We start from the raw sequence: 26,431 nt of genomic DNA, 5'->3' as shown, positions 1-26,431 counted from the left end.
GACTTCTGTAAGTGCCATCTTGGTGTCGTTAGTGTTGTTACCCTGTAACAGGCGAGTTCGAATATGAAGCTGGAAAAGTGAGTATATAGTTCCAGATTCGGTGCGAAATTAGCTCCGCCCGATTCTGACGTGGCGAGTTCAGTTTCTGGCGACGCTTACCCTTTGCTTCTCATCTAGCAGTGTAGAGGGTTGATAAGTAGATTGTGTTGGGTTGCGGAATTCTGGCGAGCAAAAGTCCAAGCCAGGCAACAACAGACAGCGGTTCTTACATGTACAATTTGCTAGGATGTGAAACAAAGCTGAAAATTTAGTTTTGGTTCAGCTGCATCGTCCCTTGCAGCTGTTACGGCCTGAACCCCGCCATCGTCATCGTTGCGGGGCAGTGTGGCTGGCGCAATGCAGCAAAACGCGGACAGCAGGATATTGCGTGCATGAGGAGTGGCTGCAGGTTCGAAGGTGGGTCCTTCCCTGTGCTGATGTGGCGCAAACGTAATCACAACTAGACAGCTGACGGCGCGATAGATCCCGTTCAGGATCTTACTACTACTCTACTCTCCCACTCACATCACTGATTCTCAGCATTTTGCAACAATGGCTGGCTCTGCAAAGTACCTGCTGCTCGTCGCAATTGCGATCCTCGTCCTCCTACCTGCGAAGGCGGACGCCTTTGGCGCTGGAAACATCGCGTCCATCTCAAAGATTGAAGGAAAAAACTGGCGGCATGGCGATATCGAAGACATGCTTGCGACGGTCGCGTGTATACGCGGTCACAAATGGAAGTCGATGATGATCAAGGTATGCTTGGCTGGCGATCCGCGAGTCAGTACATGTGGTTGATGCACTGCAGCGTGTGTACTTTGGCAACTGGCTACGGGACTATTCACAGGTATGTTGTTTGGAAGAGATGAACGATGCGAATACTGAAAATTACAGGCTGTCGATACTGCTACCCTCAGCAAAGTCCAAGTGAGTGTCAGACATGATGTGTGCCGCATATCCGAAGACTGACGACTGCCAAGGGCGAGACTATCCGCTTGCTTGTGTGGATACTTGCCTTCATGTCCTTTGGATACGCTACCGGAGAGTTTGAAGTTACTGCTGAGCGTCTGGGCACATACCGACCTGAAGAACACATTGACAATCCCAAAGACTACGCCGACAACCAAGATGCTCGCAAGTTTGATCCACGGTTACGGGGCCCTGTTTCAGAGGCAGAACTTGCTGTTGATCCCAATACCGGTACTAGTTTGTCTTGGCAGCCTCATTGTTAGGTTACTGACGCTCACAGGAATGAAAAACTACATCGCAAATGAGCAAGGTGGGTGGGCAACATCAGCAGGCTACGTAAAGTATTCTTTCTCGCGGGCCATTCACTTTGGCAGGATGTACACACACGGTCCTTCGGGCCAATGCGGACGAGAAGAGGATCTCTGCGAGGCCCTTCGATGTCTGGGCCAAGGACTACATTGCCTTGAGGATTATGGTGCCCACACGAACTACACTGAGCTCGTTCTGCGTGAGCTTGGATACAACAACGTGTTCGCACACGTTGGTACTCAGGCTAGCATTAACCTCCGCGGCAAGCACGTGTTCCCGCTTGTGACTGGTACCTTTGGAGGCGTTGACTTCTTCCATTCGGTTCTCGGAGAGGCCACAGACCATATCAGCTCTGCGGAGATTGATCAGATGGATACTACGCTCTCGGATGCTTTAACAAGCAACACGAAGGGAGGTGGTCCAGGTGCACTGGGTGGACTCACCGATATCCTGTCCAAAGTTCCTGGCACAAGCGGTCTTATCCAGGAAGCGCAGACACTGCAAGCTTCTTCTGACGCTCAAGCTACGGCAAACGCCGGCCATGGGTACCGCTCTGGAGGCTACGACAGCTTCGGTTCGCGTGCTGGTGCACAGGATCAGTTTGGAGGAGCTCCTACGTTCGATGCACCTCCAGGCTCAGTTGGAGGGCCCCCCGGTCCGAACATTCCAGGCACTAACACTGATCCAGCCACGATCATTCCAAAGATTTACCCCATCTTAGTCTTCAGAGACAGGGTAGTCCGTAGCATCTCGGACATTGTATCCAAGATTCCAGGCCTTGAGAAGCTGATCGACACCATCACAGAGCGCGTTACTCTGTTCGTGCTATCGCTCCTCGCGCCTTTTGTCCTCCCTATCATCAAGAATGCATCTTCGCAGCTGAAGACAGGATCCTCAGCCGTTGTCGAGGCCGCTGCCAAACATCAGTTTGATGTCTGGAACAACCCCATGTCCACTGATCCCACGCACTCGATGCTCTCGAAAGACCATTTCTCGAATATCCTTAACGAGCCAGCTGGCCAGGTCGCAGTCACCATCCTGCAATACGTCGTCCCACGTATCATGTACGCATTCGACCATCCTGATGTGCCAGTCGATCAAGTGCTTAACGACTGCGTGAGCGTGTTTCACCATCCTGGACTGCGAGACTCACGCTCCGAGGTACACAACAGCATGTTCAAGGTCGTCCAGGACTGGGCTCACGCCTACCAAGGCCAAGACCTCAACACTGTCCTGAGCTCCGAGTCGGTCAAGGCAGGAAAGAACCACAAAGGTGGCGACGACCACGCCGGCCACGGTGCAGCGGGTCTGCAGCAGTTTCAAGGACATGGCGGACACAGTCACGGCGCGGGAAGCAACTACAACTTCGGCGCCAGCCACCAGCAATCGTCCTCTTCGTCCGGAGGCGGTCTGCTTGGTTCGCTTACATCGCAACTCCCTGGCGGTTTAGGCAGCGCATTCTCCAGCTTCGGCAAGCGCGAGGGTCCAGAAGGCGATTTCTCAAGTCCCCAAAGTTCGTCTGCGTACCAGCCCTCGCCCTCACCGCAGTCCTCGGGCTTCCAGCCTTACCAGTCCAACTACACCGGGGAGCCATACCAGGCGCCCGCTGAGCATGTAAATTCGCAGCCAGTGGGTGGCTATGGGTGGGGTGAGGCACAGTTTGCGAGCGGGCAGGTGCATGAACCGAGCTACACTGTGCCGACAGGATACCAGCAAGGTTTTGAAAACCATGGAAACCCGGCGCAGCAGTACGGGGGTGGAGGGTATTCGTATGATCAGGGTCAGGGTCAGAATCATGGTCAGAATCAGGGACAAGGCGGTGGAAGGCAGTGGGGCGCTGGCGGTGGGAATGCAGGCTGGTGAGCTACCACATGGGAGTGTCAGGGTCCTGGCCGGAAAATTGTTGTCAGCTTGTCCCGTACGATAGATCGTTGTGACTGCACGGAAGCAGCGGTATGACGGCCCTATGTTTCTTTGTTGGGAGATCGAAAGCTGAACAAGGCAGTCAATCAGAAGGGTTGCATGCCAAGTGAGTTTTGCTGTTGCTGTTCATTGGTCGCAATATAGCGGAGAGATTGAATTTTTTTCTCTTTACTTCATAGCACATCCTCGCCTGTCTTTCCCATTGTAATTACACACATGATACAAGCGCTTCCAGATGCCCAAGATTTGCAATAGATGCCAAAACGCCGGCGGGGTGAATGCAGGCGCGTTGTTTACAGTGGGGGCGGTGTTGGTACATTAGGTATACAATCGCTTCATTCTCCGTTCGCTATTCGAAGCTGTTCCAGCAGTAACATTTACTCGTTGATCTTGGCCAGCAGCCTAGCAGTCGTTAGTACCTTTGCTCCCAAGCACATCGCTGTCTGCTTCTGTAGCCGCAACGTCGTGCGCGTGTAGGTGGACTTACTCGTGGTCGCGGAACAGCGAGTACTCCTCCTCGCCAACCTTGATGGGAGAGCCGCCGAACTGGGGAATCAGGACCTTGTCGCCAGGCTGGACGCTGACGGCGACGCGGTTGCCAGACTTGTCGTATGCGCCGGGGCCGACGGCGAGCACCTTGGCCTCGTTCAGCTCCTTGACGGCTGTCTCGGGCAGGAAAATGCCGGTTGCGGTCTTGGCTTCAGGCTTGAGGCGCTGCACGAGCACGCGGTCGAGGAGCGGGGCAAGGGAGCGGATGGACTTGAGGGCAGACTGGAGGGCATGTCAGTGATGTGCTGGGTAGAGAATGCAGCTGGTCAGGTTGCAGCTGTTGTCATTATCGTGGATGGTTTGGGGTGCAGAGACATCGTCTCGCGGATGGGAAGCTCGCAAGAGGTAACGTACCATGGTGCTTGATTAGAAGAGATGGGATTGAAAGACGGGGTATCTCGAGAAGTGAATGTTATGTTCTGGGGGTGAGGTTGAGATGCAGACGTCGAAATTTCGAGAACATGTCCATGTCCGTATGTCCGTGCACGGGCAGAGCTTCGAGACCTCGGAACAACGCGTCGAGCTTCGTGTATTACCACATACAGCCAAGCTGCCATTCGACCCAGACCCTCTTTCTTGTCTCTTCTGTATATTGATTAGTGCAGGGCGTTGCGAGCTGTTCAATGCCACGGCTTCGTACATGTGGAGAAGCAATGTCCTCAGGTTGAGGGAGAAATCCTCTGCTGCGGCATGGCGCAACACTCGGGCACATAGCTCGCAGACGAGCTTGCCTATCTCTGATCAAGAGTTTTGGCGCGCTCTGGGGCGTGTCGATGATAATCTCGTGAAGCACAAACACGATGACTTCGTCCTGAAGATAGGTGAGTTGTGTTGCTGAATGGAGCGGTCGAGCTGCTAACAAAGGTCTCAGGCTTCGCTATCAGTGGAGGCGTGGATTCCATGGCACTCGCTGCATTGTTTGCGAACCTCAAGAATTCTAAAGAGTACCAGACGCCTCAAATCCATGCACATGCATTCATCGTAGACCATAAAGTGCGTCCAGAGAGCACAGAAGAAGCAGACTGGGTTGCCGAGCAGTGCCGCTCCAAATGTACGGCATTTTTCCGTGTATATTCGACACTAGAAGCAGGGCTAACATATACCAGTCGATATGCAAGCTTCTGTCCTGCCTCTTTCATGGCCCGCTGGATTTGACCCGCTCGATCACAAGCGCTTCGAGACGGACGCACGCACGCTACGATACCAGACACTTGGCCGTGCCTGTCGCGCAGCGCGCATTAGAACATTGCTTCTCGCGCACCACGGCGATGACCAGGCGGAGACGGTCCTCATGCGTCTTGCGAACAACCGCCTGCGCTCCGGCCTGCAAGCCATGCAGCCTGTCGATTGGATTCCTGAGTGTCACGGCATTCATGGAGTCTCACACAGTGGACTTCATACAAGAAATCGAACAAACTCGCCGTTTCCGGTTGAAGACGGAGGTGTGAGCATCCTGCGGCCTCTCCTTGGATTTGACAAATCGCGCCTCATTGCTACGTGTAAACACCATGGAGTGGCTTGGGCTGAAGACAAGACAAACCATTTACAAACGTACACATCACGCAACGCCATTCGACATATTTTGAAAAATCATGAGCTGCCAGCTGCTTTGAACATCAGGTCGCTCGTGGAAATATCGCTTCAGATGCAGAAACGCGTAGCACAGCACAGAGAGGATGCGAGACTCGCATTACAATGTTGTCCCAAGCGGCTCGATATCCAAGCGGGTTCGCTGCTAATTCGTTTCCCTTCGTTCGACAGCCTTTTTGATCAGTCCCCCGTTGATCAGCGGAACGTGAACAAGGCCAAGAATAAGGCCTACTGTCTCCTCGAGCAAGCCGGTCAATTGATCACGCCTAGGGAGACTGCACCGCTAGGAGAACTAGCTGCCACTGTCGCAAATATTTGGCCTGAGTTTCTTGAGCTTGAAGGAACCGACCCATCTCAAACTGCGTTTTCTGGTAACAAAACAAACTACTGCATTTACAGTATCTGGTGGCGGAAGTGGGACAGGCCTTCTCCCTTTTCCGAGCGATTCAGGAACCCTGGTGGCGCTGCACATGCTCATCCTCACGAATGGCTGCTTACGCGCCAACCTCTGGAAAACCACAAACCGGACTCATCCCCTAGAAGTTTCCAATATGCTCCTTCACGCGTCTTTCCTCTCACACAAGATCCCATCCCGACGCTGAACAGCGTGGCGAACGATGGATACCAGCTCTTCGATAGCCGCTGGTGGATACGCATCAGGAACAACAGCGCCGACGCTCTCACACTGCGCTTCTTCACTAAAGACGATCTCGCCCACATTCCATCTCTGCACGACGCAAAGCGTTTCGGTCGGCGTCCTGAACGCTTCATCGCCGCCGCTTTATCACTGCTGAAACCTGTAGATCTGCGCTTCACACTCCCAGCTGTGTTTCGACAAGATCCGGTCACTAAACAAGAAACTCTTGTCGGATTCCCGACACTGGACGTGAGTATAGGACAGCTTGGGTCTCCAGAGGACGTATGCACGTGGCAGGTTCGATACAAGAAGATAGGTCACTCGAGTGGGAGTGTCGTCTCGGGTATTACACACGCAATGATCGAAAAGGAGCTGGCAAAGTTTGACAAGAAGGTGACAAAGGTCGCAGATAAAAGAAATCCAGAGGATAAGCGGGGTAAACTTTCTGCACAGTATCGCGGCCAGTTGCAGTTGAACATGGAATCCGAAAAGACAAAATCTTCTGACCCTATGAGAGCCGGGAAGAAGAGAGCAAACCACGACAAAACCGTACCGCTCGTGCCCGCTGCCGAATCACAACGACGCGGTCGGTCGGAGAACAGGGAGGGCGGTGGGTACAAGATCAAGTGGGAAGATTTGCAAGATCGATTCAGTTGTTAACCTTATAATATTCCGTCGTAAGACAAAATGCTGTTCATTCTTGTCTGGCTTTCTTGTCACGTCTGAATGCTCTACTCGTATGTTTTTGCTGACCGCTATCGTTATGGGTTAATCAAAAAAGCTCATTGAAATTTCGCTAAGAAATCTACAGAGCTCTGCCGAGAGACTTGAAGTGAGCACGATGGGGAGCCGTAGGCAAGTGAGACGGGTTCATGTGCTTGATTTCGGCGCGTCTTCCTCTGCTCGTGCAGTCTTACTCTGCAGCTGCACAGCAACTGAGGTCACAGATGTCCTAGCAGCCATGTCCACCTTTGTCGAGCCGTATAATCGCCTAATTTGCACGATAATCGGTGCCAAGTCCTGCTCCACCCCATTATACGCGAGCTCGCCTTATCAAAGGTGTCACAGCCTCGGTGCACCAATAAGTCACAGCATGATCATAGTATAGACACAGCATGGCTGTTGGTAAAGACCATACTGAGTCTGCAGTTCGCTCGATCACCATGAGCCAAGACGAAGCTACCAAATATCGCCAACGTCCATAGGCCGCATTTCTGTCCCGAACGCACTCCCACAGAACTTGAAGTTTTGTCTAGCCTTGACTTTCAACTTCGAACCTAGAGAGATTGCTTATGTGCCCTCGAGCACACTAGCGAGAGTGATCGCTAGTTTCAAAGATATCCATAATGACCTTTAGGCAGTCTCCCAACAGGGCTAGAGGAGACGTTTCTCGAAACCAGGGCTTATGCCAGCGCCGCTCAGCCTGCTGTGTGAAGTTGTCGAAAATCAACCCCGGCGCTTGGCGAGTCACTGCAGCTCCAGACTCAGCTGACACGCATGGAATTGCATTGCCACTCACAATGAGGCCGTCAACTCAAGGGTGTATCAACAACTGACAATTAAAGTCGAGGATACTGATTGTCAACGGCTACGGAAAACACAAAACTTATCACCAATATAGAACTACCGAGCGACCAGAGGCTCAAAATCTTTACCAGCAGTCCTTCTTTCAGAATAAGCGCCACCAGCTGTACGCCGCGACACACGAAATCCTGCATCGGTTGCACCAGCGAATGATATAATTGCTCTGCTTCGTCGGAAGCATACCAGTTCCTTGCTCAACACGACACGGATAGACATCAACAACGCCTCGACGCCCTGCTAGTACCTGATCGTATGCCAGTCTCCGGACTCGCTCCTGAACTGGATCATGCAACTTATCCTTCTCACTGCGATACTTGCGGTGACTACTGCGCAGCAAAATCCTCCGGATCCTATCAAGGACTTTTGTCGACGACACCAGCATCAGACATGCATAATCGATTCGAAGCTTTACATCGATGGGGGGAAGGTGTTCTATGGAGGGTCTGTGGAGAGTGATAGTGTCGCTCAGCAGAGTCAGCTTGTCACAATTTGAGTCGCGGTTGTAGCTGACCAACGCAGACACTCGATTATTGTGGGAGGATGTTCGGGATACCAACAATCAGTACATGTTCCCAACTCAGTACAAGAACCTATCGAAGGTACGTTGTTCCTGATACGCTACGAGCCAGTAACGAGAAATTAACATCTTGAACAGGATGTCAATGTTCCTTCCGTAAGTGGTGGCGCCCTGTGGCCCGACACCTCCAACAAGCTGTTCTACTTGTTTGGTGGAGAATACAACGAGGTCACCGACGTGCAGACTTTCACCAGTTTATGGCTCTTTGATGTCATTTACAACACTTGGAACAAATCAAGCGCCTCGGACGGCTCACAGGCTGGCATTTCCTGGCCTGCATTCGGTGCAGCTGCTGTATCTGACGTAGGAATCGCCTACTACTACGGAGGATATCTGAGCAACAAGACTGTCCCTGGGTGGTCCGACAAGCCCATGATGCTAAACTCTCTAACATCGTACGATATGAACACTCGAAGTTGGTCTAACCATACATACGACCGAACACCTCGAGCTGAAGGATTGCTCCATTTCTTGCCGGCCTCGGCAGCAGGCATGTTAGTGTACTTTGGGGGTGTAGAGACGAATCTTACCGGAGGAATTAGCTTTGTGAGTCAAGTTGGTTTCTAGTGGATGGACGATTGCTGACATGTTATAGGCAAACATGAGTGTATGTGGCATCATGCATGGTACTATTGGACTTGACTGACAACGATTGTTAGCAAATTCAGTTGTTTGATATAAATGACAACAAGTGGTACACACAGAGTGCCAGTGGAGAGGTGCCTGATCCAAGACGTGGAGCCTGCGCAGGTGTAATTTGGGCAGAGGATCGATCCTCCTACAATTTGTAAGTGCCACACGAAACATATCTCGTCATGGAAACGATGCTAACCTCGCGAAGTTATGTGTGGGGTGGGGTTGCAGCCAACGGGAGCGCGTTCGAAGAGGCCTACATACTGACTCTACCATCCTTCCAATGGACCCGAGTAAATCATCCATCCACCTTCACAATTTCATGGTATACTCACACAGTTAGATACATCCAGCCCCTCCCGCCACTGTTCCGAACTACGGTGGTAAGGGATGGTCATCTTGTGACGTGATCCGCAATTCACAGATGATCATCATGAGTGGCGCGACCACCAACAGATCCATTGTGGAATGCCATGTCCCAAACATGGGTGGCCAATCCGGCCTCTTACTTGGGCAAGAAAGTGTGGAGGTAGAAAACTGGTGGCACGCAGTCAGGAGCGATGTAAACAGGTACCGGGTGCCGGATAAGATCGTTGAGCTTATCGGCGGCAAGTACGTGCTGTCCATGCTTTTTAACAGCTCTTCACATACTGATGCGGTAGCAGTGCTGATGGTAGTGCCACCAAAACTGCACCAGTACAAGGCTGGGCCACGCCTTCGTTGGCGGGCTATTGGAGAGGAACCATGGTAATCAATTCACGAACAGCAACGAGAACTGTCGCAGCCACACCAACTGCTGAGCAGCCGACAAGCCAACCCCCATCGAGAAAGACAAACGTGGGAGCCATAGCAGGTGGGACTGTTGGTGGTGTCGTTGCGCTGGCCGGTATAATCGCTCTTATATTCATCTGTCTTCGCAGACGTCGCAAGCAAGCCATGCACGACCAAGCCGAGCGTAATCCCAGCACGGGACCCAACCTCCACGGTCCTGACATGGCGCCGAAGCACTTTGCACACGCTTCTATCTCGCAGAGCAGCACCATGTTCGCTTCCATGGCCCAATCGCCCACCTACTCACCCCAGGCCTCACCACCGCCTCCGAGCACCTGGCACGGAGAACAAAACTCCTACCAAACATCACCGCCACACCAGCATCAGAACAGCGAGTGGGCGCAGCAGGGCAATCAGTCTTACCTGCAGCCGTACTACCCGCCGCCTCCCGACCCTTCGCAGTCACCGGCGAGGAAAAGTCCTTACGAGATCAGTGTTGAACTGCCCGAAGTGAGGAGCCCAGCCAATGCTGAGATGTCGGATGTTAGAAGTCCCATCGGTAGTCAGGCACCAGACTTGACGATTCCGGTTCCTGTTCGCGGTGTCTTGTAAATCAGAGCTGATACTTGTATAACGAACAGTCAAGGATTTTAGTTGCGTCTTGTTTACTAATAACGTGGGGTTGGTGGATTGGTAATTGAAGTAACGTACTTTGTTATACTCGACACGTACGTCCACTGTGATTTGAGAAGGATCGTTTACAAGGGGTTAAGACAATCGTTCGGCTTCGCTATTCCTGTCACTGGCTTTGTGAGACGCATGATTTTCGGCTCCTCAGAACACCGTCCATAACTGCAAAGGTAGACGCAAACGCAAACGCAAACGCAAAGAGATGACCACTCTCCTGCTTTTTCTCTCTCACGGCAGACCCTATACCCACGAGCCAGACCCTCAACACCCAAACACTCATCTCCCATCTCTACGTCGTCGTGCAGCTCGTTCGATGAATTCTTGCAGGCCTTTTGATCCATGGCACGGTAAGTCGGGGGCAATGACTGTCACTACGACCTCATGCTTGCGGGCTGAGCTACGGTCAGAATGAAGATGAAGCGCATTAGGGTCTCGAAGCGCATCGTGTGGTGATCTGTAGTTGAGGGAGAAACTGCACAAGAAGGATTTGAGACGGATACCATCTGGGGTGATGGCGGATGTGGTGCGATGGTTGAGGCTGCGGTTCTGTCTGAGTGCATGCAATGTAGAGGCTACCCCCACGTGTCGACGGCGGAGAACGTTGCGTTGTCTCGATAAGACATGGTGAACTGTTTACCGTTGCTTAATTGGATTAGGTAGTTGTGCAGCAGATGGGAAACCTATCGTGATCTGGTGTTGTGCGCTTGAAGGCTTTGTGTATTGTTGATTTGCCCTTGTGAGCGCGGGTGTGGTTGGAAAAAGGTTGACGCGCCACCATTACCTCATGCCGTCGAGACTGTCCCTTCCGTGGGCTCACCACACTTCATCTATCTTTCACCCCGAACCCCGAAGCTTTAGAATATCCACGCCCAGATACACTTGATATTTGCATCGACGTATTATAGATTACTAGCGAGCTGCGCACTTCGAAGAATACTCAACTCAACTATCTGACTGCGAACAAACCAGTCCACCAAGGTCCTGAATCCGCCAAACATTACATATGCTAAACATTACAGCTAGAGCCATCAATATCCCCAGTCCTCCTCCAAAATCAAACAGGTATAATGCGAATGCTCCCATGAGCCCCCATAAGAATAAGAACATAGCGTCGTGAAGAACATTTGAATCCGGAGCGCCACCCGCTAAAGATGCTAAAGCCGTATGAGCAGTATCGTGGTCATGTGCTCTGCCTGCGAAGCGGTTGCCTTGCATACGTGACGATCGCTATCAAAGAGCTAGCACGGCGAGGAATCCAGCGACACCAGCCAGAGTTGCACCGACAGCAGCCCGAACGTGCGACGCAGCGCCAGTCGACTCAGGCAGGGGGGACCCAGTCGCGGTGCCGGTGTGGGTGCCATTGGCAGACAGGGTAGCAGAGTGGACAGCAGAAATGGCAGTGCTGTTCAAGCCGGTGGGCACTGCACTCGCGGAGCTGACGGTCGAGCTGACGGTCGAGCTGCCGGTCGAGCTGCCGGTCGAGCTGCCGGTAGAGGTGGCGGTCGAAGTGGCGGTCGAGGTGGCGGTCGAGGTGACGACAGGCGTGGTCGAGGCTTCAGCAGTGACAGGGTACAGCAGAGGCAGAATGCTCTTGACGTCGGCAGGCATGGATGCGTACCACCCTGGAGTGTTGCCGGCGGAGAGAGAAGAGCTCATTTCGGCCGCAAACGCCGACTCAGAGGCCGTGGCGTAGTCGCGCACATCGGACGGCAGCGCAGTCGCAAGGACCCAAAGGACGGATTGCGCTTGCTCAGGACTACACCATTACTGTTAGTGGCGTGTCTACAGAGTGTTGTGGCTGTGTGGGTCGCGTGCAGCCTACCTGATAGAAGTCTGGGCACTCACGCCCACAGCCACGGCGGCCAACCCAGCCAGGAACGTGAGCTGCATCTCGTATAGCGACTGACGAATGGTGCAGACGCGCAAATGAATGTGGAGAAGCCTTGATCACTTCCACGCGTTCGGTGGAGACAAGAGGTCTTGCGCAAGGAGCGACAACAGAGCAGTAAACAGTGAGCGACAGGATTGAGATGAAAAGGGAGGCTTCTTGGGGATCCCCCAGGCTGTATATGAAACGGGGTCAAGGCACGACATGTTCACGATGCCATGCCTGGGGCGGCTAACGCATCACTGGGAATTAACCACCCAAGGTCCAAGGCCATCCTCCAGCTGCGATTTTTAAATTGCGGCGAGAAGACGTCAAATGACAAGGCTGGGGTAGAAATGAATCTCGAACAAGCGAAATGCGCATTGGGTGATTCGCTACACGGCATGTTCAGTTTTCGTAGAGCTAATGCACTCAGGGGCGCAGGCAGTGGAACCTTCAGTGCAGTGCAGTGCAGCGCAGCGTGGCATTGCGCTCTCTTGAACCAAATCGCAGCGTTGCTGCGCTCAGGGTCATCGACTGCTTCACTGACCGCACAGCGCTAATTACAACATGCTCCCGCTTTTCGAATCCTTCGGCTGCATACCATCGCGCTCGAGTCATGTTCATCTGACGGCAGCGCGGAGGTGCCAGACTAGCGCACCAATCAGCAATGCTCGTGGCATCGTTAGTGAGCTTCCTCATTTCCACTTTCCTTCAAGCATCTTGCACGGACTGGGAGAGTGGTTTCCAGGGCAGCCTCGCTGCGAGACGCGGTCCGGTCGGGTCGGGTCCCACGATCAACAGCCTCGTCGTGACGCGTAGATGCGTGTGACGTCAGTGGTCGTGAACAGCAACCGCAGTTTGTGGAGATCGAGGTCTGTGATTTCCTGGTTCAATGGGAATATCGCTGTTGTAGTCGATACTTCGCACAAGGCAGCTGGCAAATGACACCGCACATGGCAATTTGGCTTTCGGTAGTCGCCAACCGAGGATGATGCCGCCCAAGTGCTAAACATCGCGGTTTTGTCTGCTGTGTCTCCGGCATCCCATTTTGCAAATGTTGATGTAATTCCTCATCTCAAAATGTGTTTTGTATCTACATAATATATCGTGACAGCCATCCATGCAAGCTATATACAGCGAGCGCTAACATTAAACTCGGGTCCGTCCGGATCGCAAGTATATCCTCCCAGTGCAGCCGTAATAGGTGGCCGTAGTCGTAAGGACGTGATCGTGACGCTCATCGAAGGCGAAGGTATCATCTCTAACAGGGCATAAAGTCGTCGATCGGTGTATCCGCAATGTCGGTAAAGTTGGAAGGAAAGTCGTAATGCAAACATGCTGCCCAGAATCTCGTCAAGCTCCTTGTCATCCTCGCTCTTGTTTCCATCGTAAGGTCGTTGGCCAACGACTGTTTCAAGGCGCGCGAGCCTTTAAAAGTATGATTCGACAACATCCTGCCCACCACGGATGGCCCACTCCACGATTTCCATACCGTTGAGCCCGCTGGCCCAGTAACTCTTGTTTTTGCCTTGCAGGCAATTGAATTTTTCGTACGCGCCATCTCTGAGAGGCTGGCTGTCGAAGTGTGGGAAATAATCCCACTTCCTGAAAGCCTTGACGTCGCTGTCAGTCAAAGGTTCCGACGGTTCAGTGGCGTTACGAGGGTCCTTGTTGATCTCTGACAGGCTCTCGATGAGCAGGCGGCGTGCGGCTGACTCCGTTTGAAACTCGTATGGGCCCCAAGACCAAGCTACGGAGACGTTCGATTGTTCGTTCAAACGCAATACTGCCACGGGCTCGCCGTCGTTTGGTGGGGGTAGCGCCGGCGACGTGGTGTTTGCGATATAGGAAACGCCGAATGGAAGTTCGAACTCGACCGCTGAAGAGTAGTACTGGATCGTGGACACATTCGCAAACACATTGTACTCCTCTTCTGTAATGTCTAATCCTGCTCTTTCCAGGTTCTCGATGTTCGGCGGAAACGCAAATATAATCGAGCTACATTCCTGTTTACGCCACTTGTAGAAGCTATCGCACGGTTCAGTGTATTTGATGACTGGATGCTTTCCCGATCGATCAATGCATCGGACTTCGGCAGAAGTTTTAATGGGTGTGTTACAGAGCTGTGACGCGGAATACTCTACAAACATCTTGTGGAAGTCCATGTAGTACACTTCGTGTAGTCCAATGAACGCGGTCAGGATGTCCGGGGTGAAGTATTGCAAGATGTAGAGCTGCGTCACGTGTTAGTACGTGCTGCATGGATTGCCCCTGCAAGCTCTATGCAGAAGAGGCCGTGACATACCGCTGGGACTATGTTGATGTCGCCGTATCCATACAGAGCCACTGGATTTACGAGCAGGATTGGTAGCGCCGTGAAGTTGTTTTGGCGGAACCATTGCGTCCCTGAGACGGTAAACTCGTCTGAGACGCCATTCTGCGGCTCGTTAGCTCACCGTCTTCGCACCACCAGTTGCGCAAAGCTCATGTGGTACCTTGTATCCCGCAACGCTGATAGGCTGAAAGCGTTGGTTCCACAGCGCCGCGTAACGCGGGATCTCTGCAGACAGAGAAGCCAGAAACTGGGGGATCAATGCTGGGTTTGCTTGAATTGCGCCATTTGTATAGTTGTATCGGAACATCTCACGCGCGCCTGCCAGCTGGAACGGCTCGGAGGTGACATTGGTTGCGTTGAGGATCTTTAGGGTTTCGGTGTAGGTTGCGTTGGAGAAGAAGGCGGCGCCAAGCGGGTGGAAGGTGCCTCTGAGTGGTGTGATCAGCCGCGTTTGGGCGCTTCCCATGCTGTGTAACAAATACGTACTGCTCGTCATACCATGCCTGACATTTACCACCGACCTCGGCTTGTTTATCGAATATCATGGCTTTGATGCCTTTCTCTTCAAGCTTCGCCGCTGCTGACAAGCCCGACGGGCCTGCGCCAATGATGCATACCGGAGGCTTTTCATGGCGAGGTTGGGGCCAAGCTGATGCTGTAAGTGAGAGAAGCGGTAGAAGCAAGGACCAAGTCGTTGTGCCCTTCATGGTGTACGGTTGTCAATGGAGAGCAGAAGGAAAGTGACAGCGTACCTGCAGCTTATAACAGTAGCACCAGCATCTTACGAGCCTTCCTTCAGACGGTGAGGCCGTCGGCTGCACGGTGCGCTGGCAGCTACTCGGGAACAGCAAGGTCGGGTTGCCGCCTCAACACGCCAGCCAGTTTGAAGCCTCAAAGGAAGCGAGGAGGAGCCGGGATCGTGACCGATGGGGCAAAGTTGGGCGACTGAAGGTCGTGCGTTGAAGCTTTGTGCTTCTAGTATGACGTTTGAGACCAGGGACGTGTCTGAATGGAGTTCACCGTAGATGCTCTGGTAGCCTGGGAAACGGTCGCAACAGCGATGGCCGAATTCCTCTGAAGTCGACAATCTCCCCACAACGCATCTAAGGTAAGGGTAGATGCACATGGCGCTGCCATCGATGTCATTCTGCGTTTGCTCTGCATTGCATTGCATAGCGCGCGCCGGTCAATAGGTTCAGCCTTAAACCCCCACGCCACATCGTGTTTGAGCTCTCCACATTCCACGCCAATGGCTGGTTCCTGCCTCTTCAAAAGCTGCACGCCCCAAACGGAACCATTGACAGAATTTATTTCGACGTCTTGGACCGCTGTGGATACTATTCGACAACGCGCCCTACCTAGGAACAGCCGTGCAAGACGACTCGGCCCGCGGGCCCCTGATTTAGCCGGACGTTATGCTGGGCTGAAGGACCTTCTGCGCTGGCCATCCAGCGAGCCTTGACAACTCATCTGCTCGGCGAAGTGGCAACGCTTTTGGCAAGCCCTGCGACGACGAACGGCACGGCGACAAGATGATGCTGTTTGAAACAGCAACGACAATGAATCGTAGAGGAAGAGATGACATCAGAAGCACGGACAGCCTTAAAGAGCATGGACAAAAAGAGCAACCATGGAGGACGAACCGAAAGGAAGGACGTTCCACCCATGCGTGGGCGCGACCGCAATGACTTTTGATCGATCCAGTGACCTACCTTGATGTACGTGGCCATGCGACGGGAGATCATGTCAATGCTGTAGGAAACGTCATCTTCATCGAACAGGTGCGAAAGGGGTGAAGGCAGCAGCGTGTCGTAGGCCTAGATCATTGGAAAGGTCAGTGAGTTGGTGCGCCTTACCCTTCGGCCAGTGCGACGCAAACGCTGCCCTGGAAGCAGCCGCGTCTCAAACAAACAGACACCTACACCTTGCACTGGAGCTGCGCATTCCCAGGAGCATGCAAACGAACTGACTCCGTAACATTCAAGCTATCAATTCGATTGCTTCGACGGGTACTGGGAGGCAGACGACGGCATTTAGCCATTGTATAAGTAAGGAAAGTCGCTAAGCGAAGACAACCGCCACCCGTGGTATCCTCAATGCGAGTCATTAATAACGAGTAGAGATGTGAACGGACGTGACAAAGTGGGAGCGACCCAGGAGGCTCTACTGTCTACAGCTCGAAACGTAAGTGCATTTTGTCAGAAGCGAAAGATAGGGAGTACCAGTCATCAGTACATGTAGGCTTTTTGCTGCTCGATATCCATTTCAAAGCGAGTTTGGTCTGTTGCACCGCTCATCGGTCGCTCGGATGGAGGACTGCTATGCTGCAACGGTATCGCAGTGCCAGGCCGCGATTCCATATCGATACGATCCGCTGGTCTGCGCGAGTCCATCTCGACCTGGTCGACAATCGGTGTGAACTTCTCCCGTCTCCTGCTGTGGTCGGATCCGTTGGCGTATTTGGAGCCTTGTTGTCGTGCGCGAGTACGGAACAGCAACGGCTTGAGAGCAGGTATACAGCCACAGATCACACCAACATTTGTCTCGATGGCGGTCCAGATCCAGATGTTGTAACCCTCCCAAGTGGCGTCGTATGTCTCAAAGAGTGTATAGTGGATCCAGTACGCACGAAAGCTGCCAGCTACGACAATGACACCCCCAACGGAAAAGAGAATGACAAGGCCAATACGCTGATTCCAGGGTAGAGAGAGACCGAAAAGGGTTGGAATCGGCAAAGCGTAAATCATGAAATCTGTGACCACGTTGAGGGTACTCTGCACCATCAGCGGTGGACCCTCAGGGATGCAGTCGCGGTGATCCGCAGTCAGCTCCCAATAACTGGAGATCGGACTGTCCTTGTCAGTGATAGGAAGAGCGCGATGGAGACTGAGCAACGTACATGCATTGCACCCACAGTGCAACGATAAACACGACGAATGCAGCGAATACAAGGGCGAAAGTACCCCAGACAAGTTTCCGAAAGAGCGACTTCTCTGGTGCGATGCGAAAGTACGAAACAAGAATAGACATCTTGACAGTGCTCGAAGCAAGGACGAATAGTGTCTGACCAGCCATGGATGCCTGCGGAACCGTTAGAACACCTGTTCCGTTACACACGTCGTACATCGTCGTACCTTTCGCCCAGTCGATAGCTCGGGGAGTTTCATGTCCCACACGTGCTTATCCCAGCCGTACATCTGTGTCGCCATGATGACCAAGACTGTGGTTCCGATGGAGAAGATCTGTTGTTCGTTGGCATCGCCACTCGGTAACGCCGACTCTCGGTACGTACCATGGCAGCAACCATGAGGTAGTCGTCCCACCAGCTCTTCTTCAACCACCCTATTCGCACCCATAGTCGCAGGAAAACGATGATCATGGCGATTGGTAACAGGGTGAGTTCGACGACCATCAGTCCTGGTCCGCGCGTGGCAGGATCGACATAGTTTGGCTTCGGCCATGTTGCAACGATCTCGGGCGGTGCGGACCTCATGGTGATGAAGATATGATGAGTCCGAAGTACTAGGGGTATGCTTCAATCGACTCCAGAGAGAGAGTGAACATGGAGCATCACCCATCCAGAGGCACGGGACATGCAGGACACATATATCCAAATTGAAGTTCAGGGCGAGTCTGTACTCAAGCCATATTCAGCTACGCCGTACTAGGATTGATACACTACTGATTCGCCATCACTGAGGAGGCACTGAAGACAGGCATCTTCGAGGTGCGACTGGATCACTCGTATGGCAGCCATGGAGCGCTCCGCTGCGGGTACTGGATGACAAGCCGCTTCGTCCGCAGGGGTCAGGTACCTGAGATTCGCCTTCAGCGCGCCTGTGCCGTGACTTGCCAGTACCAAGTCCATATTAGCCTTCTGGCCAGTACGACGCGAGCCGTGGTGGGTCCAAGGAGAACCGGGTACAGGCAACGTCGTTGATGCCGACTGTCGTTGGACAGAATGCTGACTTAGATTCATGATGCGCTGGCCAATGAGGCGGTGCAGACAGGGTTGAGTTGAGCTCCGCACCGCTTCGAGACGCCGCCAGTGCATCTCACGCAGGGTGGTATGGGAAGTGCCGTATGAGCCGATGCTTTAGTCGACCAGAGGCGCGACCCAGTCTATCCGCCTCGCTCAACAAAAGAAGAGCAAGTGCACAGCGTAACGCGTCTGTCGCGTGGGAAGTCGTTGACATCCCGGTCCTCGTACGGGAAGATTTTGAGTTTGCCACTTCAGGCATGGCAGCTCGGGAAGGTGGCCAATCGTTGGTGGGGCCACGACGATCCCCAGGGACTGGTCAACATCGTGCAACGAGTTGCATTGCAGCATCGCTCTCCAATGTGATATCCACCCAAAATGGGTCAACGCGATGGCGGAAGCGGGTTACGGGGAAGCGCTGAGTTACCACCACTGTTCTCGTGGCGGCCAATTCACAGCCGCCTTCCAGGTCTCCGTCCTCTCCTCCACAGACCCTGCCTTCCGTGACGTCCTCTCCCGGCACAACCTTCCAGTCCATCACCGTCAGCTCGTGCACATCTGCACCATAAAAGCCACAAACAACGGACTACGTCAGAATCGTTAGGTCTGAGGCACGATCTGGGAGACTTTGTATCCCAACCCAGCATGACATGGCCTGACACCGCTCAAGTACTACGTATGACAGTATTGCGCTACACATACCGTGTAAGCTAGGTATGGGGAATGATGTGCCAAACGACGCAAGTCAAGACGCTATACACTACCGACCGAGCCGTTTCCTCCTGCCTTTATGTGGTAACCGTAAGGAGTGCACTTACGTACCGAGCTTACCCTAGGCCAAACCCCGTCTCCAATGACCTGCAGGCTTTGTTCACCGTTACGCGTTCGCATCTCCGAGGTCAACCGATGTCGCTTGTTGGAGATCTAGCGAGCCGTATGGACCGTCGACTGCAGCAATACCACGCCGTCGTAGATGGTACTGCTATCAGCTCATGGCTACCACAACGGCGCGGGTCCAGATTGTGCGGTACACTTGGATACGGAACGCGAATCAATTCGACTGCACCCGCTCTCCAACCGCAATCACATGACTACGCACTCCCATTGGGCACTCGCAACATCCCAACATAAGTAGGGCTGTCTGAAAGCATCAGGTCCCAAGATGGTCAGGCTACACAACAGATCGGACGGCTTCGTCAACTTTCTAAAGCATATGCCAGGCATTACAACGACTGCTACGACACGCCTTCCCGTCTCATGTCCGTCATAGCAGTGGGCATACTGCTTTGGAGAACCATGACATAAGCATCCTATCCACTCCTTTATTTGATCAGCACTGTAAGCAAGGATTCAGCACTGTAAGCAAGGGTTCAACAACAGTGCCGAATTCAACAACACGATATGTAACAAGCACGACTATGTTTGAGCACAGAACCACATCTTAGCCTGCAGCTTAGAAAGATCCCCAGAGAAACGGTAGATGCGTCGAAGAAGTCACCTCCCCCAACAAGGCCGAATTCCTGTTTCCATTCGAGGAACCTGCGCATCGCATGGCCATATGTGCTGATTTGCGTTTTCGTACGAAACTTTACTGTCCTCTGCAAGGTGCTGGACGCTCTCGTTTGTGCAGTTTCCGTGCTCGCTTGCGCACGGAGATATCTGGATGCTTGGGCTGCGGGTGGGAGCTTCCTTGGTGCGGGGTTTGAAGGGGAGGGTAGTAGCGTGTTATTGGGGGTCGATTTGAGATGGTCGGAGTAGAGTGAAGGAGAGGAGAAGAGAGGAGAGGGTACGGTGTTTGTATTCGCGCAGCAAAGGGGGTATAGTCATGCAAGTACACTTTCTTCTTGCGCCGTGTCCACCATCTAGAAATCCACACATCCTGCCAACGCTCTACGCACCACCGACGTTCATCTTCTTCTTGACAGCGCGCATCCGCTCAATCGTGCCCTCTCTCCCGCTCTCCCTGCCCACCTCGAGCACAATCATGCGGACAAAGTCTTTGCTGAGCCAGTAGCTGCTGTGCGCGCCCAGCATGGTGAGGTACTGAATTTCCAGCGCGCCGCCGCCGTACTTCATGAAGTAGTCGATCTGGCCGTTGTCGTTGAGCAGATACGCGCGTTTCTCTGCGACTTCTTCGCGCGTGAAGTTGTGCGTTTCGAGCTCAACGTTGCTGGGTAGGCGGATGGTGGCGGGCTTGTTGAGATGGGTGGATGAGTCGGCACGGCGAAAGGGGTTGGCGAAGGAGAAGTAGGAAGAGGAGGCTGAGGGTATGGTGGCGGGCTTCAGCATCTCGGCATACGAGACGTCGACGGTGGCGTTGATGCGCATGGCGACGGGGTCGTATGGGTTGATGATATTGTAGATGTTGTCGACGGCTAGGCAGCCATATGTGCCTTGCTCGCCGGCGACGCCAGGGGTGGCGTACGAGTCTGCGCCAGGCTTCTCTTTATCGCGACGGGGAAGGAGGGTTGCGCTTTTCATGAGGAGGAAGAGAGCGGCGGGGCTGCCACAAACAAACAGGTCGGTCGTGTTGAAGATGAAGTGGTCTTTGGGGAGGTCTTCTGTAGGCGACGCTGGGTCAATCGAGCTGGAGTCGACTTTGCTGGGCTGGTTGCTGAGGATGTCGATGGCCATCACTGAGCCAAGGGAGTGGGCGATCAGGTGGACTCTGCCGTATTCCGCAAAGCCAGGATTGTTGGCGCACCATAATGTGTAGATACGGTTCGCTTCTTGTATGCATGCGGCGACCATGGTCGGGTTGTGCTGTGGCGAAAGGTAGTACGGGACGTCGAGCATGACGTCGCTGATTATGCCACGAATGGAAGGCAGGGTGACTGGAGTGATGTCCTTCAGAGTGTACTTGTTGGCTGCAGGATCCTCGGCCTCCGTGGTGTCAGCGCCCGTCTCTAGGGATACACGTTGCCGCCAGTTGACCTAGCAGTAGTAAGCACGCTAGTCACTGGCAAGGACAAGAACGAAGTCTTACTGGCAACACCATGACGCCACCCATGTCTCTTCGTAAATGGCGTTTGACATCTGGGGTCCCGAGCTCGACATTCACTTCGCGTCTGAAAGAGTTCATTGCATGTGTGAAGTGAAAGGTTTCCATACGTTCGGACAACTTTTGCCCAATGCCATGGATGACCAGCACCAGGTCTGTCACTCGTGGACGTTCAGACACGGCAAGCTCAGGGTCCGACTTCAGCCTTCGGTAGGCTGGTGCTCCGGCCTGCGCAGTCGACGCGCCCTGGTACGCCTTTTGGGAGGTCGAGTCCATTTTGCTTGGGTGCAGCTTATCCCAGATTGCTTGGTCGAAGCCTCTCACCACGCACACGCCGATGGACCTACCTTTCCGGATGTAGTTCGCCAGTGGTCGCCTACCGTAGTAATCAGACGGCTGCAGCGTCGGCTTCAAGATGTAGGCTTCCGTGTCGTTGGCATAGATGACACCAGCCTTGAGATAGAGCTGCTTGTATCCAGCAGCGCCGTACTCGAGATCGCCGGCTGCTTTGTTGTCGGGCCCTTCTGGGCCCGTTGAGATGTCAATTCGGTCGCACGCATTTTCAACAATGTCCAGCCGCTCCTGCTCTGGAGTATCCTGTTCGTCCGGTAGAGTGCTCTGGACCAAGCCGGTGGTTTGCATCTGCTGCGATGCCGAGGGCCTGCTGCCTGGAGCTAGGGGCTTGTCAGGCCACAGCTTGTGAAGGACCTTCATCTCGCCGAGCGCTCCGACTTCAACCGCACTGCTCAGCTCGTCCTTCCATGTCTGCGTCCAAGGTTGCAGATCGACGTAGCCGGCTTCGAGCATGTTCGCGACCTCGACCTCCACGGGCATCATCGAGTCCTTGTAGAACCAGGTGCCGCGAATGATTCGAGAGATGTCGCTGAGAGGTGACCAGTAGATGGGCTCCATGCGTATCGAGTCAGCGTCCATGGCGACATGGTGCAGCCTCGAGACGCCGACGGGTACCTTGGCAGAGGGTCCGGGCTGAGGCTGGGAAGGCCTCCTCGCCGGACCTTTGTCTTTGGCGGTCGACAGAGCTGGCTCCATGTCGTGGTCCCACCGGTAGCTGTCCACCTCGTGTATCGTCGGCCGACTGCCGCCTTCTCCCGGGCCGGGTTTCCACGGGGCAGCAGCAGCGCTGCGGGAGGGTGCCCGGATGAAAGGCGTTCCTGTGGTGGTGGAGCCCGCGGTGGGCGATGCTTGGCTCGGATCAAGAGCCTTCATCGACTGTACCATCGTTGCCGCTTGGCTGCCACCACTCGAGCCAGCTCGGCCGCGGGCAAACAGGTCAGCAGAGCGGGAGTAGTGTCCGCTGCTGCTCGATCGTCCCAACGGTATGTCTCTGCCCCTGGGGCTGCCTCCGCCTCTGGGCAAGCTGTCGGCTCTTCTCCGCTTCCACCGAGCCACGGCCGGGTTGGTGGGTGTGCCTGGTTCCTGCACCTCCTTCTTCTCGCCCGGCTCCTCGTTGTGCTGCAGTATCTTCTTCCTGAGCGCCAGCCAGGACCGGTTGACGGCATCGTTGTCGTAGGTGGAGAAAGGACGGGGGAGCTGCTTCTGCTTCTTTGCCGCCGCCGCCGCGCCTGTTGCGGGTGGAGGGACAGGCGAGAGCGGGTCGTCGATGGCGAGCGGGGACGTGTAGAAGTAGCGCACGGGGACTGGGCTGGGTGCTTCGGTCGAGTGAAGGACTTGACGGATGTACTGGTTCGCGTGCGAAGACATGGCCGGCTCGCGCCTGCTCGTGGTGGCGGAGGTCTCGGCTCAGACGACGGGTGCAGATGGCTTCGCGTCTGCAGGCGTTTGTCATGGTATCCCGCCACAAGCGTGCATTGAACGTGTCCTCATGGTGCGTGGAGTAAGCAGGTCACAGACAGGCAGAAGGCGGGGTGGTAGCCTGGCGCCGACCTGCTCTCGTCGCGCGTCTTGTCCAGACTCACTCGAGCTTCTGACGCCAGCATCCAGCATCCAGCATCCACCATCCACCATCTCGCTTAACATGGCGCTGCATACGCCGAGCCGGTCGAGATGATGGGCACGCTACGACACGAGGCAATCCATGTTTTACTTTGTTGGATTATCGTGGCTAGGAACTATATACAGGCCCGTAACATCATCATTTCATCTTCGTGCCATCAACCCTTAACCGAACAGGACATCACCGAGGCGGATGGACACCGTCTTGGTCTGAACGTAGTTCTCTAGAGCAGCCTCACCAAGCTCACGACCTACTCCCGACTCTTTGTAACCGCCAAAGGGCAAAGCAAAGTGGAGGGTGTTGTACGAGTTGACCCAGACGGTACCAGCGCGGAGCGCGTTGGCCACCTCGATCGCGGTCTTGAGGTTGGTGGTGTGAACGGCAGCGGCCAGGCCGTAGATGGAGTTGTTGCCAATCTTGATGACGTCCTCCTTTGTCTTGAACTTGGAAATCGTGCACACGGGGCCGAAGATCTCTTCTTGCTGGATCTTCATGTCCTCGGTGACGTTGGAGAATATGGTAGGCTCGATGAAGTAGCCCTTGTCACCCTTGCGCTTACCGCCCGTCTCAACCGTGGCACCGGACTTCTTGCCCTCGTCGATGTACGACATGATGCGGTCGAACTGGAGCTGGGAAACCTGGGGGCCCTGGAAGGTGTCCTGATGGAAGGGATCGCCTACACTGTTGGCGGCTGTGCGCTCCCTGAATCGCTGGATGAACTTGTCGTAGATCTCTTCCTGCACGTAGATGCGCGAGCCGGCGCAGCACGTCTGTCCGTGGTTGAAGTAGATACCAAAGTTGGCCCATTCAATGGCTTCATCGATGTTGGCATCGGCGAAGACAATGTTGGGGCTCTTGCCGCCGAGCTCGAGGGTGACCTTCTTCAGGTTGGAGCCAGCAGCAGCCTTCATGATCTGGCGACCGACAACAGTGGAACCAGTGAAGGCAATCTTGTCAATGTCCATGTGCGCCGACATGGCAGCACCGGCAACCTTGCCGAATCCAGAAATGACGTTGATGACACCTGGTGGGAAGCCGGCCTTTTGGATGAGTGTGCAGGCTATGAGGGCCGAGAGAGGCGTCTGCTCAGCTGTCTTCAGGACAATGGTGTTACCTGTGGCAATGGCGGGACCAATCTTCCATGCCCACATGAGCAGGGGGAAGTTCCAGGGAATGATCTGACCGCAGACACCAATCTAGCCAAGTCAGTACGATGCGAGTGAAGGCGTGTGGATAGCACGTACGGGCTCCTTGCGGATGTAGTTGAATGTGTCGGGTGATGTGTCGACGACCTTGCCCTCGATCTTGTCGGCCCAACCGCCGTAGTACCTCAAGCAGCCAGCGGCAGATTTCACATCAACGTCCTTGGCCACGGAGAAGGCCTTGCCGTTGTCGAGAGCCTCGACCGAAGCCAGCAGGTCGGCATACTCGAGGAACAGATCGGCAAGCTTCACCAGGAGCTTTCCACGGTTCTCAGGTGTCTCCTTCCTCCATGGGCCGTTGAATGCCTTGCGGGCAGCTGCAACAGCAATGTCGACATCCTTCTCGGATGCCTCCTGGACGGACGTGATGACCTCTTCTGTGGAGGGGTTGATGACCTCAAACGACTTGCCGTCAACGGCCTTGACGAATTCGTTGTTGATGAAGCTGTTTGACGTGTGAGCAAGTACAGTGGACAGGAAAAGTCGAAAAGTCAGAAAGAACAGAAAGGACAGAAAGAATAGAAAGGACAGAAAGGTCAGAAAGGACAGAAAGGTCAGAAAGGTCAGAAAGGTCAGAAAGGTCAGAAAGGTCAGAAAGGTCAGAAAGGACAGAAAGGTCAAAAAGGGGACGGCGGCAGTGGGCAGCGAGACTTACAGGCCAGTGGGCTGCTCGTACTCGCCCGTCTGAGGGGTCTTGAGCTTCACCGAAGTGTCAGACATGATTCTGTTTGCGAATTGGGGTATCAAAGAAAACAAAAGGTCAGTGGAGGGCTGCGTGCTCAGGACGAGGGGTAGACGGGTTTTAAGTAGTCGCCGCTATGCCGCCAGCATGAGGGGAGTCTCCACCAGACGAGCACCGATATGGAGGAACCGCCAGCAGCCTCGGCCGTCAGGAGCCGCTCGGAGCCCGTCTCGAGCAAGCTGAGTGGGCTATGGCGGCCGTGATGGCGCGGGTCGAGTGGCGCTTGTTGCTGCGGCGTCCAGTGCTGCCCCGCTCTTCTGGCCATTGATGTTCTACCCCTCCCCCGCATCCTGTGTCGCCAGGACGCTGTAGCCAGCCCCAACGTGGATGCATGGCGCGCCCATTTGGAACGGACATGCCTAGCACACAGGCCTGACCGTGGAACCATTGTTGATCGTCGGCGCGCATGCTGCACCACCGTCTGGAGGCACACAATTGCACTCCAAAGCCCTGCAGCGCGCGGCCCTCTCCAGCCTCGGAATTGCCCACACTCCCGAGCGTAGCCTACCCACACCCAAGCCCCTCTACTAACACGAATAGGGGAGTCCTCCTGCCCCACCTCAATACCCTCGGCTTCTATTCAAGCGAGCACCGGAGGCAGATGTCCAGAGGGTGGACATGGGAAACGACCTTTCTCATCAAAGCCAGCGTGGCCATGGACTAGCCCTACCTGCCGGCAGTCTACTCAAGTGCTGAACAGACGACCCCCAAAGGTCAGGCGCCTTCACATCGAGCCTATCCGACCCGAAGTGGCTGCTTCGGATGAACGCTCCATTACCCCAGCAAGCGGGCAAGCGGGCAAGCTGTTATGATGGCAGGCCCCGGAGCCCAGAGCTGACTGGCATCGTAAATCCCCATGTGTTGGTTTCGCGGGGGGTTCGTAGGGAACAAGCTGATGACACGGAAGCTAACATGGCTGGCGTCATTTCCGCACAAAAGGCTGTACGGAACGGCTCCCATCTGGTAGCCGACACTTGGCCTATGCACATCTTCCGGACCCTGAGCGCAGTGTGGACGTCTCTTTGGCTGCGATTGCATGATAGTGTGGTAAGTGTA

General features: G+C 54.3%; 10 protein-coding genes across 10 annotated transcripts, besides 6 other annotated features; 4 read left to right on the top strand and 6 right to left on the bottom strand.

Moving 5' to 3' along the window:
* Positions 1 to 591: 591 nt before the first annotated feature.
* EKO05_0001648 (uncharacterized protein) lies at positions 592 to 3,180 on the top strand (the record flags this gene model as incomplete). Its single annotated transcript, XM_038937223.1, has 5 exons — positions 592 to 795; positions 848 to 886; positions 934 to 966; positions 1,020 to 1,239; positions 1,289 to 3,180. The coding sequence occupies 5 exons, from the start codon at positions 592 to 594 to the stop codon at positions 3,178 to 3,180; spliced, it is 2,388 nt and encodes a 795-aa protein (XP_038802403.1).
* Positions 3,093 to 3,134: a tandem repeat.
* Positions 3,181 to 3,617: 437 nt separating the features above from the next.
* On the bottom strand, positions 3,618 to 4,146 carry EKO05_0001647 (mitochondrial heat shock protein Hsp10; the record flags this gene model as incomplete). The annotated part of the gene is made up of 3 exons (XM_038937563.1): positions 3,618 to 3,642; positions 3,728 to 4,011; positions 4,144 to 4,146. 3 exons carry the CDS (start codon positions 4,144 to 4,146, stop codon positions 3,618 to 3,620), a joined length of 312 nt encoding a protein of 103 aa, XP_038802402.1.
* Positions 4,147 to 4,225: 79 nt separating this feature from the next.
* EKO05_0001646 (tRNA(Ile)-lysidine synthetase) lies at positions 4,226 to 6,676 on the top strand (the record flags this gene model as incomplete). The annotated part of the gene is made up of 3 exons (XM_038937198.2): positions 4,226 to 4,610; positions 4,661 to 4,840; positions 4,896 to 6,676. The coding sequence occupies 3 exons, from the start codon at positions 4,226 to 4,228 to the stop codon at positions 6,674 to 6,676; spliced, it is 2,346 nt and encodes a 781-aa protein (XP_038802401.2).
* Positions 6,677 to 7,886: 1,210 nt separating this feature from the next.
* EKO05_0001645 (uncharacterized protein) lies at positions 7,887 to 8,823 on the top strand (the record flags this gene model as incomplete). The annotated part of the gene is made up of 4 exons (XM_038937486.2): positions 7,887 to 8,073; positions 8,120 to 8,199; positions 8,256 to 8,723; positions 8,773 to 8,823. 4 exons carry the CDS (start codon positions 7,887 to 7,889, stop codon positions 8,821 to 8,823), a joined length of 786 nt encoding a protein of 261 aa, XP_038802400.2.
* A 169-nt stretch (positions 8,824 to 8,992) lies between these two features.
* On the top strand, positions 8,993 to 10,193 carry EKO05_0001644 (uncharacterized protein; the record flags this gene model as incomplete). The annotated part of the gene is made up of 3 exons (XM_059635723.1): positions 8,993 to 9,103; positions 9,154 to 9,422; positions 9,476 to 10,193. 3 exons carry the CDS (start codon positions 8,993 to 8,995, stop codon positions 10,191 to 10,193), a joined length of 1,098 nt encoding a protein of 365 aa, XP_059491706.1.
* Positions 10,194 to 10,445: 252 nt separating this feature from the next.
* Positions 10,446 to 10,470: a tandem repeat.
* A 1,031-nt stretch (positions 10,471 to 11,501) lies between these two features.
* EKO05_0001643 (uncharacterized protein) lies at positions 11,502 to 12,161 on the bottom strand (the record flags this gene model as incomplete). Its single annotated transcript, XM_038937576.1, has 2 exons — positions 11,502 to 12,027; positions 12,094 to 12,161. The coding sequence occupies 2 exons, from the start codon at positions 12,159 to 12,161 to the stop codon at positions 11,502 to 11,504; spliced, it is 594 nt and encodes a 197-aa protein (XP_038802399.1).
* Positions 12,162 to 13,571: 1,410 nt separating this feature from the next.
* EKO05_0001642 (uncharacterized protein) lies at positions 13,572 to 15,183 on the bottom strand (the record flags this gene model as incomplete). Its single annotated transcript, XM_038937432.1, has 4 exons — positions 13,572 to 14,375; positions 14,447 to 14,578; positions 14,637 to 14,904; positions 14,963 to 15,183. 4 exons carry the CDS (start codon positions 15,181 to 15,183, stop codon positions 13,572 to 13,574), a joined length of 1,425 nt encoding a protein of 474 aa, XP_038802398.1.
* A 1,521-nt stretch (positions 15,184 to 16,704) lies between these two features.
* Positions 16,705 to 17,969, bottom strand: EKO05_0001641 (uncharacterized protein; the record flags this gene model as incomplete). Its single annotated transcript, XM_038937133.1, has 4 exons — positions 16,705 to 17,326; positions 17,376 to 17,557; positions 17,611 to 17,718; positions 17,769 to 17,969. 4 exons carry the CDS (start codon positions 17,967 to 17,969, stop codon positions 16,705 to 16,707), a joined length of 1,113 nt encoding a protein of 370 aa, XP_038802397.1.
* Positions 17,970 to 20,207: 2,238 nt separating this feature from the next.
* Positions 20,208 to 20,241: a tandem repeat.
* A 104-nt stretch (positions 20,242 to 20,345) lies between these two features.
* EKO05_0001640 (uncharacterized protein) lies at positions 20,346 to 23,178 on the bottom strand (the record flags this gene model as incomplete). Its single annotated transcript, XM_038937435.1, has 2 exons — positions 20,346 to 21,389; positions 21,442 to 23,178. 2 exons carry the CDS (start codon positions 23,176 to 23,178, stop codon positions 20,346 to 20,348), a joined length of 2,781 nt encoding a protein of 926 aa, XP_038802396.1.
* Positions 22,797 to 22,828: a tandem repeat.
* A 229-nt stretch (positions 23,179 to 23,407) lies between the features above and the next one.
* Positions 23,408 to 23,443: a tandem repeat.
* Positions 23,444 to 23,595: 152 nt separating this feature from the next.
* EKO05_0001639 (uncharacterized protein) lies at positions 23,596 to 25,353 on the bottom strand (the record flags this gene model as incomplete). Its single annotated transcript, XM_038937586.1, has 3 exons — positions 23,596 to 24,627; positions 24,676 to 25,078; positions 25,289 to 25,353. The coding sequence occupies 3 exons, from the start codon at positions 25,351 to 25,353 to the stop codon at positions 23,596 to 23,598; spliced, it is 1,500 nt and encodes a 499-aa protein (XP_038802395.1).
* Positions 25,119 to 25,259: a tandem repeat.
* Positions 25,354 to 26,431: the final 1,078 nt, after the last annotated feature.

The sequence above is a fragment of the Ascochyta rabiei genome, chromosome 2 (genome assembly GCF_004011695.2).
Source record: "Ascochyta rabiei chromosome 2, complete sequence".
Taxonomy (NCBI): domain Eukaryota; kingdom Fungi; phylum Ascomycota; class Dothideomycetes; order Pleosporales; family Didymellaceae; genus Ascochyta; species Ascochyta rabiei.
This window is presented reverse-complemented; position numbering and strand designations above follow the sequence as displayed.